Source organism: Mauremys mutica, chromosome 5, assembly GCF_020497125.1.
Source record: "Mauremys mutica isolate MM-2020 ecotype Southern chromosome 5, ASM2049712v1, whole genome shotgun sequence".
In the NCBI taxonomy this organism is placed as follows: Eukaryota; Metazoa; Chordata; order Testudines; family Geoemydidae; genus Mauremys; species Mauremys mutica.
The window spans coordinates 111,273,899-111,294,244 of record NC_059076.1 but is presented as its reverse complement, the minus strand read 5'-3'; the positions used below and the strand labels follow the sequence as shown (position 1 = coordinate 111,294,244).

General features: G+C 40.9%; 1 protein-coding gene across 7 annotated transcripts in view; it reads left to right on the top strand.

Moving 5' to 3' along the window:
- SLIT2 (slit guidance ligand 2) overlaps positions 1-16,490 on the top strand; it is a 421,334-nt gene extending 404,844 nt beyond the window's left edge. For 6 of the 7 annotated variants that reach the window (XM_045019040.1, XM_045019039.1, XM_045019036.1 and 3 more), the window contains 4 exons: positions 1,350-1,504; positions 7,756-8,044; positions 13,358-13,569; positions 14,624-16,490. In XM_045019040.1, the coding sequence (XP_044874975.1) occupies positions 1,350-1,504; positions 7,756-8,044; positions 13,358-13,569; positions 14,624-14,865 (898 nt within the window). In that variant the 3' untranslated portion in view covers positions 14,866-16,490. The remainder of the gene's footprint in view (positions 1-1,349; positions 1,505-7,755; positions 8,045-13,357; positions 13,570-14,623) is intronic. The other variant, XM_045019038.1, reaches the window with a different exon arrangement.
- Positions 16,491-20,346: the final 3,856 nt, after the last annotated feature.

Here is a 20,346-nt window from a genome sequence, read left to right as displayed (position 1 = left end):
ACACTGTCATTTTCCTTTTTCATATGTAGCACAGCCGTCTCTCCTCCTTCACCTGCCAAAAAGTGCTTATTCCATTTTGCAGGTCTCAGAGTGGTAGCCATGTTAGTCTATATCAGGAAAAAGAACGAGGAGTACTTGTGGCACTTTAGAGACTAACAAATTTATTTGGGCATAAGCTTTCATGGGCTAAAATCCACTTCATCTGATGCCACAAGTACTCCTCATTCTTATTCCATTTTAGACATCTAAACCTCAGGGTTGAAACAGGAAGGCCTTGTCTACACTGAGAAATTTCAGACATTCTCTCGCCATGCTAGCAAGGAGAGAAGGCATGATATAGACATGCGCAAACACTTTTTTACCACCTGTCACTGTGTTAGGTAGGGGAGAAATGCATAAATATACCCGTGCCTAGTCTACCAGAGCACTTACTCTATTGCTAGCAGAAGTGGAGCTGTGAAAGGCTTCTTCTACACTTGGAGCTGGGGCTGTGATTCCCATGTCGAGCAGATACTCACGCTAGCTCTCATCAAGCTAGCACACTGAAAATAGTAGCACAGCAACTACTATAGGCACTGGCAAGTGGCAATACAGACTAGCCCCCCTGACTACAAACCTGACAAACCCTATGAGAATGTATTTGGGGCAGCTAGCCCATGTTGCTGCTGCTGACAGTGCTATTGCAGCTATACTACTATTGTAGCATGCTAGTGTGAGTATGTCTACTTGAGCTGGAAAGCATTCCCCACGCTCCAGTGCTAGACCAGTGATGAGAGTATGTCTGTAAATCCTAAGCGCAGACACAGCCCCGATTCTCTGGAACAACAAGTTCAAATCTCACTGGTGTCAACTCAGCTCTTAACTCATTCCAGATAAATACATGGAATGCTGTTTTCGTCACTGGAGTTTCATTTTGTTTTGTTTTTTCAATTAAGATTTAAAAATAATAGCGATGTTCACTGTGCATGATCTCGTGGCACGTTTTGTAAAGGTAGGGGTTTGTTTGTAGACAGAATTTTTCCTCCTACTATAGTGGACATAATATCTGGTTGAAGTCATAAGTATATAGTTAGTAAACTCTTTTGGGAATACTTCAGACTGAAAGGTGCCATTAATATGTAAAATATACTAGTAGCAATACTACAATGCTATAGAAATAGTAATACAATTTATTATCTGTTAATAAGCATGAGTGTACATCTTTACTTAAAATCTAGTTGTCAGAAGATTACATTACTGGGGAAATTTTGCTCTGAAGCTATATACTGTTTAAAGGACAGAAGGCCAAGGAAATCCTAACCAAGATTCAAATGTTTTAAAACAACTTCTTCTTTTTTTTGTTGTTGCAGCGTTGAGACAATAAATGATGGGAATTTCCACATAGTGGAGCTGCTAGCCATGGATCAGATTCTGTCTTTGTCTGTTGATGGAGGAAGTCCCAAGATCATTACCAACTTGTCTAAGCAATCAACTCTGAATGTTGACTCCCCACTTTATGTAGGAGGTAGGGGAACTTACTGTTCCTATATCTTGGGCAGGAGGGGGGCCTCTGACTTACCCAAAGACGATTAAGGAGAAGGATCAGAAGGCTTAACCCCTGGAATGATGTCTTGTAGCCACAGCACTTGCTGAACCTGCTTTTGAAGCAGGAGGACACTGTTTCTGAAGAGGGACCTCAGAGAGACATGTCTTACTGAGTTTTCCATCAGAAAGAATTTCAAGTGGGTGGCATGAGCTTTCTGTGTCCATTTAGAAAAATAATTACAAATAGCACACTTTTTTGGGATATGAGACTCCCCTAAATAAAAACAGGCATTTCCTATGTGCATCACTGGCAGGCATAGCTGTCTTGCAGGCAGGGCAGATTTTAAAGCCTGGAGGCCTCTTCTCAGCCATTGGACCTATTCCTCAGTACTGAAGTGAGACTCAGAAGAAAAAGAAGGAAAAAAGTCCTTTAAAACAAAAGCCAACAGGCTTAAATGAAATGTACAGAAACTACAATAAGACTAAATTAACTAAGTAATTGTAAACTCTGATCCTATCTCAGAACTGCAAGGAAGCAAGACAACACTCTGGGGTCTAACTTGCTATCATGAGTGGTGAAGAGGAACAATGGCATTGGGAGTGCTCTGCCTTTTATAACTTTGCTGTAGGGGGCATATGGGTGTGTAGGGCACATGAGCACCCCCAAAGGACACTGTTGGTTTAAAGAATCTGGGCTTGTGCGCATGGGGCACACATACCGACAGTGAGTTCCGTGTGGGCAAATACTCAAAAAAAAACCCCACAATTTCAGTTATCCTCACAAGAGTCTAATTGTGTCAGTTTAAAAAAATATTTCTTATTGAAATAGTACTACCATAGTATGTACAGTGTGAAAGCAAGAACTGTCACAGCCTTTTACTATGTAAGTCCTCCACCTGTTCCTGCCTTTTGCCTAACGTCCTCTCTCTGTGTCACAGCTCTTATTTAACCTAAATTGTAAGCTCCTCAGGGCAGAATTTTCTCATTGCCTTGCATCTTGCCATCATTTATACGTGTGTATATTTACAGTGTAAAGTGAATGTAAAACACCACTGAAACAGAATGATAGCATTTACACCCATTTTGCACAGGCATAAATGACTATTCAAGGAGCTAAGGAGTCAAAAGCAGGCCCCTATGGCTTGTCTATGAAATGCTATACACTTTCCAATCCTGTTTAAAACTAAATAATAATAGGAAAAGCATCATTATAAAATATTGCACTGTGGATCACATCCTTTCATACATTGTCTCATCCAAGAATGTCAAGAAAGGTCTCCTAAATTTACTGGATCATATGGCAGCGTGGACATACATGATTCCATGTGCAAGATGAGCCTCTGACCACTTCAGGGCTTGATTTATCAGCCAGTCAAATGCAGTATGGACTTACTGGTAGATGTTCTTTTGAAAATGCAGTCATCTCTGCTTTGGTGTACAGACGCTCAAAATGTATGTATTCTGTTTGATCCACCACCTCCTTGAAAGATTCTGGTGGTTGATGCAAGGTGCTTATTTGGTCTTTCTTCAGATGCAGGGCATGTGGTCCTGAACAGTGTCTCAGTTGAAAATAAATGTGACAGAGCTGAGGCCCACTCTACTAACCTGAAAGGCATTCCTGGGGAGCAGTAAGACCAGGATCTATGGCAGATTTCTGATTCCGTGGGAAAGAACCTGCTTTATGCCTTTCTCTCCATTCTGCTAGTTCCCAGAGTCTTCAAAAAGCTGTATCAGGACAAGGGCCAGGTGACAATGGTAGCTCCAGCACGGTTGCATCAGTTCTGGTATTCTGACCTGATGCATCTATCCATCAGACCATATCTTTGACTTCTGAACTTCTCAGACATCATTTTGCTGAATCAAGGCCTAGTGCTCCTCTGATTTTGGCAAATGGTATCTAAATTTTTAAAGGGCCTGATTCATGTATTTCCACCAGTTAAGGTGTTGTTTCCTACCTGTGACTTGAATGTAGTTCTCCTTTGATCCCACATCATCACATTCTCTCTATCACTTATGCTAAACTGACATTTTTGGTAGCCATCACCTCCACTCTCTGGGAAATTCAGGCTTTGATGGCAAGACCCCCTTACATCATTTTTCATAAAGACAAGGTTATTCTTAGACCATATCCAAAATTTTTCCTGAAAATTGGAAAATTGGTTTCAGGTTTTCATATAAATCAATTTATACACTTACCAGTATTTTTTCCTAAACCTCATGATTCTCCTGCAGAGGTCAAAACAACATAAGCTAGACATTCTTAGAGCTATGTTCTTTTACCTTTTCAGAACAAAGACATTTTGTAAATCATCCAGACTCTCTGAGGCTTTTGGTGGTAAGTCTAAAGGGCAGGCTGTGTGCTGTCAAATACTCTCTAAATGGGCTACAGTTAGCATTAAGATATACTATTCATTAAACAAAATACCTCTTCCCTCTTGAGTTAGGGCACAATCCATGAGGGATCAGTTGATAACAGTAGCTTGTTTTAGAGGGTCCCTATTTCTCAGATTTGGAGAGAAATCCAAAGGCACCGTTGTGGTGCCTTTCAGATCAAATGTCCAATTTGGCTGGGTTGTCCTACAGTCACTATTTAAGTAGGACTCCTGTCACTCACCTCCTTGAGAAGTAACTGCTAGCCACCTACAGTGGGATCTGTGGAGTTCTTCAAGATGCCTTTGTCCACGTGGATCCCACAACCTGCCCTTGTTCCCCACTGATACAGAGTCTTACCTGTGAAGAAATGGAGGGGTGGTTGGGGCTGTTTCCATCTTTTATACACTCACAATAGGGGGCGTGAGGGCATGCAACCTCATGCACAATCCCAGCGGACCGTGCTGGCTAAGAAATTCCAGGCCTGCACATACTTACAGTGGGATCTGTGTGAACTAAAGTATCTTGAAGAATTCCAGTATGTAAGGTAAGTAATTACTCTTTCTGTTGCTTCTGATTTAGTCCGCGAAGTGACAGTTGGCTAAGGATGGGAAGACCCTTGTTCTTGACTCTGCCTGGGCATAAGTGTGTGCCTGTATAGTTATTGCTGCATGACTAGTGTCCTAGCAAGGAAACTATATGCATCGTGTATGGTGCATGTGTAAAAATATTAGGGCTGTCAAGCGATTAAAAAAATTAATCATGATTAATCACGCGATTAATTGCACTGTTAAGCAATAGTAGAATACCATTTATTTAAATATTTTTGGATGTTTTCTACATTTTCAAATATATTGATTTCAATTAGAACACAGAATACAAAGTGCACAGTGCTCATTTTATATTTATTGTTGATTACAACCTAATACAAGTACAGTCTCTTCATCATGAAGTTGAACTTACAAATGTAGATTTTTTTGTTACATAACTGCACTCAAAAACAAAACAATCTAAACCTTTAGAGCCTACAAATGCACTGAGTCCTACTTCAGCCAATCACTCAGACAAACAAGTTTGGTTACAATTTGCAGGAGATAATGCTGCCCGCTTCTTAGTTTACAATGTCACCTGAAAGTGAGAACAGGCTTTCACATGGCACTGTTCTAGCCGGCATCACAAGATATTTACTTGCGAGATACGCTAAAGATTCATATGTCCCTTCATCCTTCAGCCACCATTCCAGAAGACATGTCCATGCTGATGACGGGTTCTGCTCAATAACGATCCAAAGCAGTGCGGACTGATGCATGTTCATTTTCATCATCTGAGTCAGATGCCACCAGCAGAAGGTTGATTTTCTTTTTTGGTGGTTCGGGTTCTGTATTTTCCGCGTTGGAATGTTGCTCTTTTAAGACATCTGAAAACATTCTCCACACCCCATCCCTCTCAGATTTTGGAAGGCACTTCAGATTCTTAAACTGTGGGCTGAGTCCTGTAGCTATGTTTAGAAATCTCACATTGGTACCTTCTTTTCGTTTTGTCACATCTGCTGTGAAAGTGTTCTTAAAATGAATATGTGCTGGATCATCATTCAAGACTGCTATAACATGAAATACATGGCAGAATGTGAGTAAAACAGAACAGGAGACATACATTTCTCCCCCAAGGAGTTCAGTCACAAATTTAATTAACACTTTTTTTTTTTTTAACAAGCATCATCAGCATGGAAGCATGTCCTCTGGAATGGTGGCTGAAGCATGAAGGGACATATGAATGTTTAGCATATCTGGCATGTAAATACAAAAGTGTCATGCGAACGCCTGTTCTCACTTTCAGGTGACATTGTAAATAAGAAGCAGTCAGCAGCATCTCCCGTAAATGTAAACAAACTTGTTTGTCTTAGCAATTGGCTGAACAAGAAGTAGGACTGAGTGGATTTGTAGGCTCTAAAGGTTTACGTTGTTTTGGTTTTGAGTGCAGTTATATAGCAAAAAAAATCTACATTTGTAAGTTACACTTTAATAAGATTGCACTACAGTACTTGTATGAGGTGAATTGAAAAATAGTATTTCTTTATTTATCATTTTTACAGTGCAAATATTTGTAATAAAAAATAATATAAAGTGAGCACTGCACACTTTGTATTTTGTGTTGTAATAGAAATCAATATATTTGAAAATGTAGTAAAACATCCAAAAATATTTAATATATTTCAATTGCTATTCTATTGATTAATCATGATTAATTTTTTTAATCACGGTTAATTTTTTTGAGTTAATCACGTGAGTTAACTTCGATTAATCAACAGCTCTAAAATAATGAATGAATTCTTAAACACACAAAGGTCAGTAATTTCAGAATGAAGGTTTCCACAGCAACTGTTCCTCTGTCCACATTTGCGTATGTGGTAGGTGAGTCTTTCACAATGCTACATGTGTTCATCTCTGATTTTAGAGAAACTTTTCTTTGAAACGACTTACACTGTAATATTTGCCTGATGATATTTCACCTGTTGTAATGCACACTTGCTCTCTTCCCAGTTGCTGTGGGAACCTTCACTCAGAAATCCCTGGTTCTTATAATGCAATGTTGTGTTGGTGTCTTTGTTTCATATAGTTTTGTTTGTTCCTTTTTTGTAAGGACTGGCTCTGCAGACCATGTCAAAGCAGTTAGTGTTATTTTCTTCTCCCAGCCCACATGGCTAAGAAACTGGGGGGCAGGTTCTCTCAAGGAAGGGTAGTCCATGTGCAATCTGAGTCAGGGATGCCTAGGGAATCCTGATTGGGCCTCACTCCCACTCTGTTGCACTAATCAGACTTAAAATTGCCTTGCTTTTAATTTTAGACCAGATCAGTCCTATTGAAACTATGGGATCATTTATTTTCAAGTAGCCAGAAGTTCCGCTTTTATTTGGAGTACGCTGTGACTCCTGTAATTTATTCATCCCAGGAAGTATTAAGCATTCATGAAACAATTATTAGACCAATATGCAAGAACACAGTGTTGTACAGCAGTTCTCATTCTGAATTGAAGTCCAAAAATTTGTAAGGATATATTTAATTGCAGAATATATATATACCCTACCCTACCTTACTCCCTCCCCAACTCAGTGGCCTCTGTAACAATTGTAGATTGGAATAGAACTTACAGTTGTGAAAATAATCAGTGATCTGTGAATTTGCACCTATCAAGACAACTGAACTTTTTGTGAAATTTCCGCACACAAAATTTCACACGCAAGAAGTGTGGGCCTGATTTTCAGAAGTGTTGAGCTTCTACACTCCCAGGGACTTCAGCTGGAGTTGTGGGTGCTCAGCATCTCTGAAAATCAGATTGTATGCTAAATTTCAACACAGACTGTATTTTTAAAATAATTTGTGAATGAAAATAAAGGTTTAGAAAACAGTGTCATCTGTACCTACTAGAAATGGGTCAAAACCAGAACTTCAGACCTAAACTTTTCAGTTCTGTGAGGTTCCTGTTTGAATCCCTGAATCTGAATCCATCTCTACAGTGGAGACCTTGGGTATAATCCAGAACTGAGAGAGGCCTATTTTCTGGTTTTAGTTTGCATGCTTCTGCACTCTTCAGTTCAGGATGGTAGAAATGTTGTGATCTTGTGAAATGTTCACCTTATATGGATGAAATATGTAATTTTTGTTGTTGTTGCCTAACCTGAACCATACTTAAACCACATCTAGATCCAGATATTGAGCCCATCTCTGATAATTGTTTGTTCCATAGCTATGAATGGTTATTTGGAAACAGTTATTTTTAATAAATAAAAACAACAGTAAAAAAGAATACAAAACTGTTCCTACCAAACAATGTATTCATGAGTTGATGATGTTCATTTTCTAGGCATGCCTGTGAAAAACAATGTTGCAGCACTGCGCCAGTCTCCAGGCCAGAATGGCACCAGCTTCCATGGCTGCATCCGTAATCTGTACATCAACAGCGAACTGCAGGACTTTAGAAATGTGCCACTGCAAGTGGGAATTCTTCCTGGTTGTGAGCCCTGTCACAAGAAAGTGTGTGTGCATGGAACCTGCCATGCTACAAGCCAGTCAGGCTTTACCTGCGAGTGTGAAGGAGGATGGATTGGACCGCTGTGTGATCAGCAAACCAATGACCCTTGTCTTGGAAATAAGTATGTCCTTCCTCAAGACAGAGCTATAATTTAATTTTCTAATGTTAATATGACTGTCCTGTTATGTACATTCAATTTAAAGTTCAAACATTTTCAGCAAGATACAAATATATTGTGCATGCAGAAGTAAAAGTTACTCTGGGGTTGGATCACAGCAGCGTAGTCTTTTGTGGGCTGAACTTGAAGAGTACTCAGAAACTTCAGCTGCTACAGTATGTGACAGCATTGTGTAGTATTTGTGGAATAGCCTGGGTATGCCAATTCATTTTTTAAAAAATATTCTTAATGAGTGAAATTTCCCAGTGCAGATGCTGTGACAAAGTTTCTGTACCTCTACCTCTTAAGCCCCACCAAAGGCCATAACAGATGGTACCTAGGTACTTGTGCACATCTTCTACAGTGTGAACTACATTGGTGTGAATATGACTATCCACATAAGACAAATGAAAATGAAAACATATCCATTTCTGTATTCATAATTTTGTTAGAGTATTTCAGAAAAATGTGTTTCATTTTATAACCTGTTTCCCAGCAAGAAGTAAATACACTAATCATAGCTATTTTTTTATACTTCCATATTGTCACATGACTCAGCTGGTAGATATTTTCCCCAATGCACAGTCTAACTTCTGTGTTAAATCCATAATCAGTGATGTTAGTAACTCCTGAGTTGCAATTTTTTTTTAATATATTTTGGCTAAACCATTTTAGCTGTATATTCCTGTTGAATATTTTTCTAGATAGATAGATTAATTGATATAGATTGCTTCCTCACAAGGTTCTCATTGTTGGGTCATGGGCACCCAGCACAAGCCAGGTCAGGGACTCCACTAACACAAAGGTTTTTAATCACCTACTGGTCATGTACCACAATTCACTGTTACCTCTACCCGTGCAACTTTCTTGACCATAATTCGGCAAACAATTCACTGTGAGAGCTGCAGTTGAACTTTTGGAACTGTTATCACTGATCTCTCATTGTTGCAATTAGCTCCAAAACATGGGGCTTATTTGTTTTTCTTGTCAGCTTGTTTTTAAGTAGTCAAGCCTACATGACCTAAAACCACCATGTTCCTTTGATGTCCAGTGGATTCACTTTGTGTTTTGCTCAGATTCTGTTGAGTTGGGCATACTCTGTGTTGATACTATTGACAACTTTGAGGCTTTGGCTTAATTATTTCAGCACAGTTTTTTTGCACTGACTTCAGAATGTTTCAGTACTCTGAAGTTTATAACTCTACTCCCAAAGCCACACCAGTGAAGCTTTGAAGCATTCCAGCACTTAGTGTAGTACCAAGTTCCTGACTTTTTATTCACGGGGTTTCTTTTCTAGGATAACCCTTTTTTTTGCATCTCAGGAGGAGAAAGAAAGGAAGACCCAGTGGCTTCCAGAAACGTATGCAGCTGCAAGATTTTGATCACAAATGAACAAGTCTGCTGCATTTTGTGCTTTGGAAGTCAAATATAACACGGAAATGTCATCCATAAAGCTTTGTGTGGGGAGCACCTAAAGACCCAATTAGAGGCACCTCTGAAAAAATTCTGTTCTGTTCTATATGGGTTTCTATACCACTTTCATCACTGGAATGTTTCAGCAACTTCCGGTAGTGCATTAAGAGACATGACTAAAATCTGTAATGAGTGGTTTGCTCTTTCTTTCATTGTCTCCCCGAGGAGACAACCTACATAGTGTTCTGTTTTGTTTAAGTTTTCATGTACTTTTGTGTCATGTTCTTTGAATGTACGCTCCTCTGCATGTTCATCCTGGAGAAGGCCAGGCTGAAGACATTCACTTTGCACTTGGAATGGAAGAGGGTGATGGTCCTTAGTTCCTGTGGTAGTTCATTGTACAGTCTCGGGTCAGCCCCCAAGAAAGTTCTAACTCCTTCCCAGATGATCTTTACTCTTATGGTAGAAAGTTCTATTGTGCCTCAAAAATATAGTTGTTCACCAGAGTTCTCATTCTGGAGCTTTTGGCAATATTTTAGATATGTTGGCCTAAAATATCAATATTTTAGATATTGAGCACCTTGAAAATAAGGACCAAAACACTGCACTTGACTTGATGTTTTTCTACTCCAGTTTGGCCTGGAGTGCTTCAAAGGATCTGTTGGATTCAAGACTTGGCATTGGCACAGAACTGACTGCCTTCTAAATCCAACAGATCCTCATTACTAGTTGGCTTGATGCAATTTGTATTGTCATCAAACACAACCTCTTTAGAGCATATCAGGCCTTTGACACCATCAACACAACATCGCAGATTGGATGTCCTAAGCTCTGGCTGTTTCTTGGATAATGAGTTGCTTCAACCAGAGGACTAAATGCAGAATGTTCCACATGAGAGCCAGCAGCCTTGGGACGCTGCTGAAGCCCTGGACCCTGTGCAGCTCAGTCTGGAAACTTCTGGATACCACACTCCAAACACATGCAGCATTTGGAAATGACCTGAGGCTAGGGGACTGAATTGCTCCAATCATACAGGTTCAGGAATAACAGGCAGCAGGCCCAGTGCTGAGGCAGGTCAGAGGTCTTGGCTCCCTGCGAGTCGTGTTTGTACTGGTGTTGAAACTCTCAGGATTGAATACATCAATGCAGGCAAAGCTGTGCTATATGCAGTTCATTTCAGCACAGCCTGCAGTGGATTGCAGAAGACATTGTGCTCAGCCCTGGTACAAATGGTGTCAACGACTTATCCAGCAGCATTGACTTTTCTACCATGCCTTTAGGCACACCATGCTGAATCGCTCATGTGGGACTGTAGGGAGGCACCCTGGCTCCCCGCGCGCCTGAGAAGGACGAGCCAGACCAGGCACTGGAGTGGGCGGAGCCACTGCTGCATGTCCCCGCCCCCCGGAAGTCAAGGGGCGGGACAGGAAGTATAAAAGCCCGGCCCCAGCGCTCAGTTAGGGGAAGACTGCCGGAGAGGATAGATGCTGGTGCTTGGGCTCCCGCCGGGCCCAGCCTTCCCCGTGCCCGGTACCCAGAGGAGCGCTGGCCTGAGCTTCCCCGGGCCCGGTACCCAGAGGAGCTGCCTGAGCGTCCCCGTGCCCGGTATCTGGAGGAGCTGCCGGAACTCCCCTACGCCCGGTATCCGGAGAAGTCGCCTGAGCGTCCCCAGGCCCGGTATCCGGAGGAGTCACCTGAGCTCCCCTCCGCCCGGTATCCAGAGGAGTTGCCTGAGCTCCCCTACGCCCGGTATCCAGAGGAGTCGCCTGAGCTCCCCTCTGCCCGGTATCCCGAAGAGCCCATGGTCTGGGACCCACTGGATGACGCCGGCAAGAGACAGGTACCTAGGGAGGGGGAGATTGGAAGTGGCCCGGGGGTAGCCGACCCCAGTCTGTCTCCAGGGGACCCCGAGCCAATGTCAGTGTGTTGCGGCCAGGATCCCCACTGACTGCAGTGAATCTTTGCCGCTGCTAGGGCCCCGGGCTGGAACACAGTGGAGTGGGAGGGCCTGCGTTCCCCCTGCCACCCCTCCAAGGGTGGCAGACTCCCCCTACCCCCTGGCCTGACCAAGGCTTAGATACTGTGTTTGCTCAGCCCTGCTGAAAGGTCTGAGCCTGAACTGCTACTGCCCCGCCCTGCCCAAGAGCCTGGGCTTAAATACTGTGTGTGCTCAGCCCTGCTGAAAGGCCCGAGCCTGAACTGCTACTGCCCCACCCTGCCCAAGGGCCTGAGCTTAAATACTGTGTGTGCTCAGCCCTGCTGAAAGGCCCGAGCCTGAACTGCTACTGCCCCACCCTGCCCAAGGGCCTGGGCTTAAATACTGTGTGTGCTCAGCCCTGCTGAAAGGCCTGAGCTGGGACTGCTTGTTGCCCGCCCTGCTCCAGGGCCGGGCATATAGACAGTGTGTTTACTCGGGCCCTGCTAAAGGGCCTGGACTCTGCCTTGTTCAGAGACTATTAGTTTGCTCAGCCCCTGCGGAGGGGTCTGAGCCCGAGACGGATTGCTGCCTGTAGGGAGGCGCCCTGGCTCCCCGCCGCGCCTGAGAAGGACGAGCCCCTTACCGGAGCCTTACAGGAACCTAAAGGTACAATGTGGAGATGAGCATAATTTGGTTTCCACTAATGAGGCTGGAGACAGGAAGGAGAAACATCAGAGTGATTCTGAGTTGGACTGTTGGGATTGGTTTGATCTCCATCCAGGAATCTTCACTCAAATTGTTCCCCTAGAAACAAATATATGTCCAGGAAACTAGTGTATCAAGAAGAATGTTACAGGAAATAAAATTCCTCCTAGGAAGAAAGCCATTGACACTGCACCATCAAATCAAGAGGTGGCAATCAGATAATTCCTGATTCTTAAAAAGAATTAATTCCCCTGGATTTCAGTCTGTGTTTGGTGAAATAAAATTAAAAGTTGTCCTCCTGGAAAACATCATACTTCTTTGAGAGGAATGTGATTGGCTATATGCTCCAGTGATATACCTAGGTAACCTGGTAGATGCAGCTCAAGGCAATCTTTAAGCCCCAGAACAGGATGCGGTACATCACAAGTCTATTGGAAGGGGTTCATGAGAGCCAGGAGGGGTTTGACCATGTTACAAATGTCGGGTCTCATGGCCAAAAAAGTAATCATAGTACCTATGTCATGTCTTTATAAGATGCAATCTCAGTGGATGTTGAGATCCCAGTGGAAAAAGCATCACTGGCTTCTCATGCAATCAGGAACTGGCGGGAAGGGTACAGAACCAGAAGGAATAATAGTTAGTGGTGAATGATCACTGAATTTGTGGTGGAGGCGTGCATTGTGCACAGCCACCAGGCTGCCACGCCTTTAGAGTGCCAAAAAGCTTTGAGCTAGGGAGATACTGTCCTGACTTGTGTTGAGAGCCCAAAACCTCAGGCATGAGAACCTTGTGAAATGATACTTTCAAAGAAGCGAAATTACAGGTAAGTAACATTTTCTTTTCACTGTTCAAGTTTAATTCTAAGGAGTTTGTTCATTTGGGGTCAGATCGTGCATTCTTTGCACACCCATTAAATGTGTGGGTGCATGAGGAATGCTGGATTTATTTAATTGTGACCTGTACAAGACTTCCATAACACATCTACAGTGGCTGTTTTCTGGCAATAACGGAATAGTATCCTACACTGCAGCATATTTTCTATAAATTTTCATATAAAAAAATTATTTAAAAAAACCTGTATAAACCACTTAATTGCATCTCACTGAAAAAGTGCATTTTAAAAAAAAGTCTCTAAGCAATTGCTTTTTAAGTACAATCCAAAGTATTTGTAGTTAATGTTGCTTAGCCTAAACTTTGATGAATAATTTATTTTTATTCTCTTGGGCTTGTTTCCCCTGTAGATGTGTACATGGTACCTGCTTGCCAATCAATGCGTTTTCATACAGTTGTAAATGCCTGCAGGGACATGGGGGAGTCCTCTGTGATGAAGAGGAAGAGTTGTTTAACCCCTGCCAGTCCATCAGGTGTAAACATGGAAAATGCAGGCTTTCCGGCCTTGGGAAACCATATTGCGAATGCAGCAGTGGATACACTGGGGACAGCTGTGATAAAGGTAAATAATTCAGCATGCTATCATTATTTGGTGTTAGAACATGAATAATCAAAACATTGCCATTTTTTTTCCACAATACACATTTGTGGTGGTGGGTTTTTTTTAAATACATCGTAAAGGGCTTGTCTCAGTGAGAGAAGAATCTAACAAATTTGCCCATTAATTACATATTTACACTTTGAAGATTTTTTTCATCGTGTTTTGCTGTGAAAACATTTCTCCTTTTGCTTTTATTGAGAAGCACGTTTTTGCTATATATAACTATTACCTTTTACCTGCTGTATCTTTCTGTATTTATTGTTTCTCTGTCTTCTGCAACTGAGAAGCCAAATCCAATGATTCTGCTCCTAGTTTTATCACAAACTCTACTTTTGACCTCTCAGCTTCAACTGATATATCACAGCGAATTATGCAGGTGAGATGGGTGAAAACAGGATGACTTTCTCCCCTAACGTTTTCTTTTTTCCTTTTGTCTGTCAAAGCACTTCCTTTCTACCCCCCTTTTTACTCTTACCCCAGCTGGCATTTATTTATTTTGTATTGTGCATCAGTGTGACTAGAATAGACTGGTAGAACTTTAACAGATGTCACATTTTTAGATGGTTTTATACCTCAGTAATTTATGTTAGTGGAATGTGTATAGCCTGTATTAAATAATAGACTGAATAATATTATACTCCAAAGCTAATAAATTAAATTGCATGCTCTATGAAACATTTCCCTATGGTAAACAGAACCAGCTGCAAGCAATGTAAGAACAAAGATGTGTATTTGTTTAATAAAGATTTTATCTTCCAATTTTCTTGTAATTGTATTAACATTTTATTTATGGTTTATATATACACATAGTATAAACATTACTGAAAATAGAGGGCACAAAGAAGGTAAAATCCACATTAAGAAAATAATGCGAGAGAAATCATTAGTTTCTGATCTATAATGAAAGTCAAACTCTAAAATAGCAATTATATTTAGAAGCATGTATTATAAACCATTCTGTGACTTGCATCTTTAAATCATACATCATTTTGTTTTTGTTTTTTGTTTTTCACAGAAATCTCTTGTCGAGGGGAACGAATCAGAGATTACTACCAAAAGCAGCAAGGGTATGCCGCGTGCCAGACGACCAAGAAGGTATCGAGACTAGAATGTAAAGGAGGATGTTCAAGTGGGCAGTGCTGCGGACCACTAAGGAGCAAGAGACGGAAATATTCTTTTGAATGCACTGATGGGTCCTCATTTGTGGACGAGGTTGAGAAGGTGGTGAAGTGTGGCTGTACAAAGTGCCCCTCCTAAATGTGTCCCTGTCACACTTGTCTTTTGAAAATGTTGTATACTTATTGACCATGTCGGACTAATTAATGCTTAATAGTGAAAATATTTGAAATATATTGTAAAATACAGAACAGACTTATTTTTATTAAGAGAATAAAGACTTTTTCTTCATTTGCAAAAAGATTCAAGTGCTTGAACTGAGACTTTTCGTAACCAGGAGGAGCTTTGAAGAAAAAAAAAAGACCCTTTAACATTGCAACAAGTGATGGGAAACGTAACTGCTTTTAACGTGGATTCTTCTTTATAACATGCTGAAGATAAACTGATATTATACACATATGACTTCCAACCTACAGCTTATTGATGAAAAATTTACCAGAACATGAGGCTTGTTTTCTCACTTTCATATCTGTATATTTTACTATGTTGACAGACCATACCAATTACTTACTTATAGATGAGGAAGAGTTGTGAGTGAAGGAAATCAGATTATATCGGTTTAACAAATGTATGTGATGCATTTTGTGTGGCATAATTATTAAGCATCTGCAGAAGAGGGGGTGCCCATTTAGTGGACGGGAGAGGTTATTATGTGAGAATCATGAAATCTCCTGACGATGTGTACTTTTATGTCAGCATGTTAGCAAAAGAAGCATACAAAAAAGTGTTTATCTACCCTCTTCCAGTATTAATTTTTTGTAATATAAATGTTAAAGGGATGATAAAAATAGATTATTGATGGATAAATTAGTAATAATATGGATTTTTGTTTCTATGAGTTCTAAACAGCTCTATACAGTATTCGGGTTCATTGAGAAATATTTATTGTATCAAAGTACATTGTACTTAACCTTTTTAGGCATCCCTTTTACTGTTTTTCAATGCTTTAATATATATTAATTTATATTTGTCCTGATATTTTTGTATTTTGTTTTTAAAAAAAAGAAAGACTTAAAAATCAGGATTTTTTGCAATAGAACTAACATAGCATGTCATCTTGGGGTAAATGTGTTTGGTCTGTTTTTGTTTTGTTTTTGTTTTGTTGTTTTTTCGTTAGCATCTCACCACTCGGTGTCTGAAACGGAAGTGATAATAGTCTGCAGTTTTCACATACAGCAGACATTCAGGACACCTCCTGAGAACTTGTAACGTATGAGAGAAAATGTCTTTACACTAGATGGCAAATGTATAGAAGTAAATTTCCCCTATATATACAGTACTTACAGAAAATAAAATGGTGTGTAGAAAATGACACTAGAAAGTAGACCTTTACAGATTAATATTCCCTTGGACCGCCTTACCTTTTTTAAAAAAAAAAGAAAGAAAGAAAAAAGGCTGTACTATCAAGGACTGTGACTTTTTCAAAATAATAAAACTACTTTATTGCCCTAATGTTCCCCATGTTAATATGTTGCTGCTAAATTACAATGTAGAACTGGTAATGATTCATAGTGGGTTGTATTCTTCTTTCAGTAAATCCCAGAATACCCTGTAAAAAATGCAGATGTTTTTTCAATTTTATTTTTTTTTATTTTTTTTTTACAGAAAAAGTTAGATGTACATGTGTAATGCAGTGTGCTTTGTCTTATTTGGACTGATATCAGTAATACTACTGATGTTTGTAAATTAAACAGATATTTACTTCATTAATAGCTCTTATTTGTGTTCTTCTGAGGAGTTAAATTGTTTAACAGCCTTTAATTAAACATCTGTCATTACAAAGAATATTTTGGAGGAAACAAAGTAAAACTCAACACCAATCTAGTGTGTTAATTGCTACTTATTCCAATGTAATAGGGTACTATGTGTACCCAACAATCTAGACACACAAATCAAAGTTCTTGCCCCACGACCATGCAGTCTTAATCACAGTGATACAATAGAGTCAGTGTTAAAGCACAAGAAGCCTATATTTTGATCAGCAAGGAGACCTGCGGTGAAAAGGGGTTTTATTTGTTTTGTTTTTTGGATTTTTTTTTAAATAAGTAAATTTGAAAGTGGAAAAAGGAAGTGAAGGTATGTGGCACAGAAGAAACAGAATGCTGTTTTAAGGTATGGCCTGAGACAAGACAGCATAGGAAGTAGTTATGCAGAAGACTAAGAGCAATATGGAGAGCAAGAAAACAATTAGGAAGCAATGGGAGCAGAGATGTACATAGATTGAAGTTTGTCCTCAGCTACAAGGCTCCACGCAAAACGCTTGAAAATGATGTACACGAAGGAAGCCAGAGAAAGGATTTGAGAGAGGAGGCATTATTCTGAGCAACAAGAGAATTAAAAGGTATTGGTTTTATAACTTACTAGGAAAATATCATAGGTTCATAGATTCCAAGGCCAGAAGGGACCACTGTGATTTTCTAGTCTGACCTCTTAAAAAAAGGACATAAAACTTCCCCAAAGTAATTTCTAGAGAAAATAATTTATTTAAAGAAAATCAAATCTTGATTTAAAAATTAAATGATGGAGAAATTGCTCCAATAATTAATTGCTCTCTCTATTAAAAATGCATGCCTTATTTCTGATCTGAATTTGTCTAAGTTCAACTTCCAGTCATTGAATCATGTTATACCTTTCTCTGCCAGATCAAAGTGCCCATTTTAAAATATTTGTGCTCTCTGTGGATACTTAGAGACTGTAATCAAGTCACCCCTTAACCTTTTCTTTGTTAAGCTAAATAGATTGAGCTCTTTAAGTCTATCGCTTAGGCATGTTTTCTAAGCCTTTTAATCATTCTCATGGCTCTTCTCTGAACCTTCTTAAATTTATCAACATCCTTCTTCAATTGTGGGCAACAGAAATGGACACAATTCCAGCAGCGCTCACTCTAGTGCAAAGTATAGAGGTAAAATAACCCCTCTATTCCTATATGAGATTCCCCTGTTTATGCATTCCAGGATTGCATTAGCCCTTTTTTGCCACTGTGTCACACTCAGAGTTCGTGGTCAGCTGATTATCCACCATGACCCCCAAATCTTTTTCAGAGTCACTGTTTCCCAGGATAGAGTTATCCATCCTGAAAGTATGGCCTACATTCTTTGTTTCCTAGATTATATGGGGGGTTTAGCCATATTAAAATGCATGTTGTTTTCTGGGTCCCAGTTTACCAAGAGATTCAGATCACGCTGAATCAGTGACCTGCCTTCTTCCTTATTTATTACTCTCTCCATTTCTGTCATTTGCAAACTTTATCAGTGATGATTTTGTTTTCTTCTGAGTCATTAATAAAAATGTTAAACAGCACGGGGCCAAGAACTGATCCCTGAGGAACCCCCCCAAAACATACCCACTTGATAATTCCCCATTTACAATTATATTTTGAGACCTATCTGTTAGCCAACTTTTAATCCATTTAATGTGTTCCATCTTACTTTTATATTGTTCTAGTTCAGGGGTCGACAAGCTGTGGCACATGTGCCAAAGACGGCATGCAAGCCAATTTTTAATGGCACGCTGCTGCCTGCTGGGATCCTGGCCCCACTCAACCCCCCTGCCCACCGCTCTCTCCTGCGGGGGCAGGAGGAAGAAGCTTGGTCCTGCCGGCAGCCAAGCTCCCCCCTCCCCTACTTCTTCCCCCAGCGTGCTTCTTTCCTGCCCCTTCTCCTTTCCTTCCCTGCACCGATCAGCTGATCGCCCTTGCCAGGGGGAGGGGGAACAGAACCAGGGCGTGCTCGCTGCTCCGGGGAGGAGGCAAAGAAGAGGTGGGGACAGGGCCCTGGGGAAAGGGGTGGAATCGGGGCATATCCCTTCCACCCCCTGTCATAAGCACCCCCATGAGCCGAGCACCCCAGCCCTCTGCCCTGACCCCTGAACCCCCCCACACACACACAGCCCTCTGCCCTGACCCCTGCACCCCCTCACATGCTCCCAGCCCCCATTCTGACTCCTGCACCCCCACACATACCTAGGCCCCCCAACACCCCATGCCCTAACTCTTGGACCCCCCACACACATCCCCACCCCCACCCTGAGCACCAAATGGGAGTTCCTGCACCCCCACACACACATTCCCACCTGCACCCCTGGTCTGGGGTCCCAGCCCTGCTCAGCCCGCTGCCGGTCTGGGGTCCCGGCTGCTGGCCTTTTGCCAGCCAGGGTCCCGCAGGCACCACTCAGCCTGCTGCCGAACTAGGTGAAGGGAACCCCAGGCTGGCAGCGGGCTGAGTGGGCCGGTGGCGTAAAATCAGCATTTTAATTTAATTTTAAATGACGCTGCTTAAACATTTTGAAAACCTTATTTACTTTACATACAACAATAGTTTAATTATATAATATAGACTTATAGAGAGAGACCTTCTAAAAAATGTTAAAATGTATTACCGGCATGCGAAACCTAAAGTTAAAGTGAATAAGTGAAGATTCTGCACACCACTTCTGAAAGCTTGCCGACCCCTGTTCTAGTTTTTAGACAGTGTCATGCTGTACCAAGTCAAATACTTTACAGAATTCTAAGTATATTACATCAGCACTACTCCCGTTATCAGCCAAACTTGTAATCTCATTAAAAAAAAAAAACAGATATTAAGTTAGTTTGACAGGCTCTATTGCCCATAAACCTGTGTTGATTTGCATTAATTACATTATCCTTCTTTAATTCTTTATTAATCAAGTCCCATATCAACTGCTCTATTATCTTACCTGAGATTAATGTCAGGCTGACAGTCCTAGAATTACCTGGGTCATCCCATTTATCCTTTTAAAAAATTGGCACGAGATTAGCTTTCTTCCAGTCTTCTAGATCCTCTCTGATACTCCAAGACTTATTGAAAATCAACATCAACAGTCTAGCGAGCTCCTTAGCCAGCTCTGTTAAAACTCTTGAATGCAAGTTACTTGGACCTGCTGATTTACAAATATCATAAGAACAAAAGAACTGCCCTACTGAGTCAGAGCAATGGTCCATCTAACCCAGTACCCCTGCTCTGGCAGTGGCCAGTAACAAAGCTTCCAGGGGAATGTACAGAACAGGACAATTTTGGAGAGATCCATTCATCTTCCCCTCCTGGCTTCTGGCAGTCAAAGATTTAGGGTAGCCCTGAGCATAGGGTTATATCCCTGATCATCTTGGCTAATAGGCATTGATGTACCTATCCTCCATGAACTTATCTAGTTCTTTTTTTGAACCCAGTTATACTTCTGGTCATCGCAACATTCCATGACAATGAGTTTCTCAGGTGAATTGTGCATTGTGTGAAAAAGAATTTCCTCTTGTATGTATTTACTTTGGATGTACTTTCCTACTAATTTCATCAGATGTCATCTGTCTTTTGTATTGTGGGAAAGGGTAAATAACACTTCTCTATTTACTTTTTCCACACTATTCATGATTTTATAGATCTCCCTGTGTATATCCCCACTTGATCATCTCTTTCCTAAGATGAACAGCCCTAAACTTTTTAGTGTCTCCTCATATGGAAGCCATTCCATATCCATGATCATCTTTATTGCTGTTTTCTGAACCTTATCCAGTTCCACTATAACTTTTTTAGAGATGGGGTGACCAGA